This window comes from Hemibagrus wyckioides, linkage group LG10 (genome assembly GCF_019097595.1).
Source record: "Hemibagrus wyckioides isolate EC202008001 linkage group LG10, SWU_Hwy_1.0, whole genome shotgun sequence".
Taxonomy (NCBI): domain Eukaryota; kingdom Metazoa; phylum Chordata; class Actinopteri; order Siluriformes; family Bagridae; genus Hemibagrus; species Hemibagrus wyckioides.
This window is the reverse complement of record NC_080719.1, coordinates 8,938,857-8,940,000: the sequence shown is the minus strand read 5'-3', so window position 1 is coordinate 8,940,000 and position 1,144 is coordinate 8,938,857. Positions and strand designations below refer to the sequence as shown.

Below are 1,144 nucleotides of genomic sequence, written 5' to 3'. Positions count from 1 at the left end.
AATGACAATGACAACCTATCAGATATGAGAGACCCAGGAAATTGTTCAACCACCCTTCACGAGCTCATATGCCCTGGCCACGTCAAACTTGCGCGCACGGATGAACCTCAGGAGCAGAGAATCTGGTTTGTTCCCGAATTTCTCCTTCACGGCAATGGACAAGTCGTCCATATTCTCAGCCTTCTCACAGATCAGGGATCTCAGCTCCTTTACTGCAGACACTCTCTTCTCCACTGTCTCATTCAGCTCATCCTTTGCCTGTTAGCAAAGAAGCCATATAGATATAAAACAGTAGAAAGATTCATTTTCTTTTCATTTCCTGTTGATATTTTATCACAGAAATATTTTTTCTTCCATGTTCATCATAATATTTTTCACTTGTCTTGTTTCCTGTGATGTGTATGGAACTTCCTAAAATTGCCACAATTATATTATTATATTATTATTAATAATAATATCATTATGTTTTTTTCTTCGGTCTGTGCTGTTGTTTGCTTCGCTATTTTTATTTGCCAATTTCTTTGATTTTTGACTACCATATATTTACATTTTTTTTCCAGTTGTTTTTTATTTCACACTGTCAATTTTCAATGGATATGTGTATAAAAGTATGTTACAGTATGTCATTTATTATTGTTACTGTTGCTGACAATCTTAGACTGGAGTTCTGAGTAGTGAGCACTACAAATGAATCAACAGGTCTTGACAAGTCAAGTCAATAAGTAGCAACATGTAAATACCTTCTGCACTGTGTGATCAGGAAGTTGCTGACATGGTCCGAACACTGGCCCATGATCCATCACAGTCAGATGCTCAAGCTTGGAGCGTAAGGCCTGCTCATCCTCTGAGACCATGCGGAAAGTGCCGGTCTTTTTCACCAGCACAGAGTAAGAAAGTGTTAAAGCACCCATTGTGTACAAGAAGAGTTAAAGATGTAAAGAAAACTGTAAAAATCCCATGTTTGCTAGGCAATGATTTATCAAAAAGCTCACACAAAAACAGTAGCAAAGGGTAATAAAAATACTTAAAATTATGCAAAATATGAATAGATATGTCGTACATGTGAACTTACAGAAGCCATAATCTCGGATCAGCAGTTACTCAGACACTAAAGACAGAAAATATATCTAATTTAATTCCATTC

The 1,144-nt window shown here is 36.7% G+C and overlaps 1 protein-coding gene across 1 annotated transcript in view; it reads right to left on the bottom strand.

The window, feature by feature from the left end:
- rlbp1a (retinaldehyde binding protein 1a) overlaps window positions 1-911 on the bottom strand; it is a 6,656-nt gene extending 5,745 nt beyond the window's left edge. The window contains exons 1-2 of the mRNA XM_058401310.1: window positions 741-911; window positions 54-258 (exon numbers count right to left, since the gene is read on the bottom strand). Of these exons, the coding sequence (XP_058257293.1) occupies window positions 54-258; window positions 741-911 (376 nt within the window). The remainder of the gene's footprint in view (window positions 1-53; window positions 259-740) is intronic.
- Window positions 912-1,144: the final 233 nt, after the last annotated feature.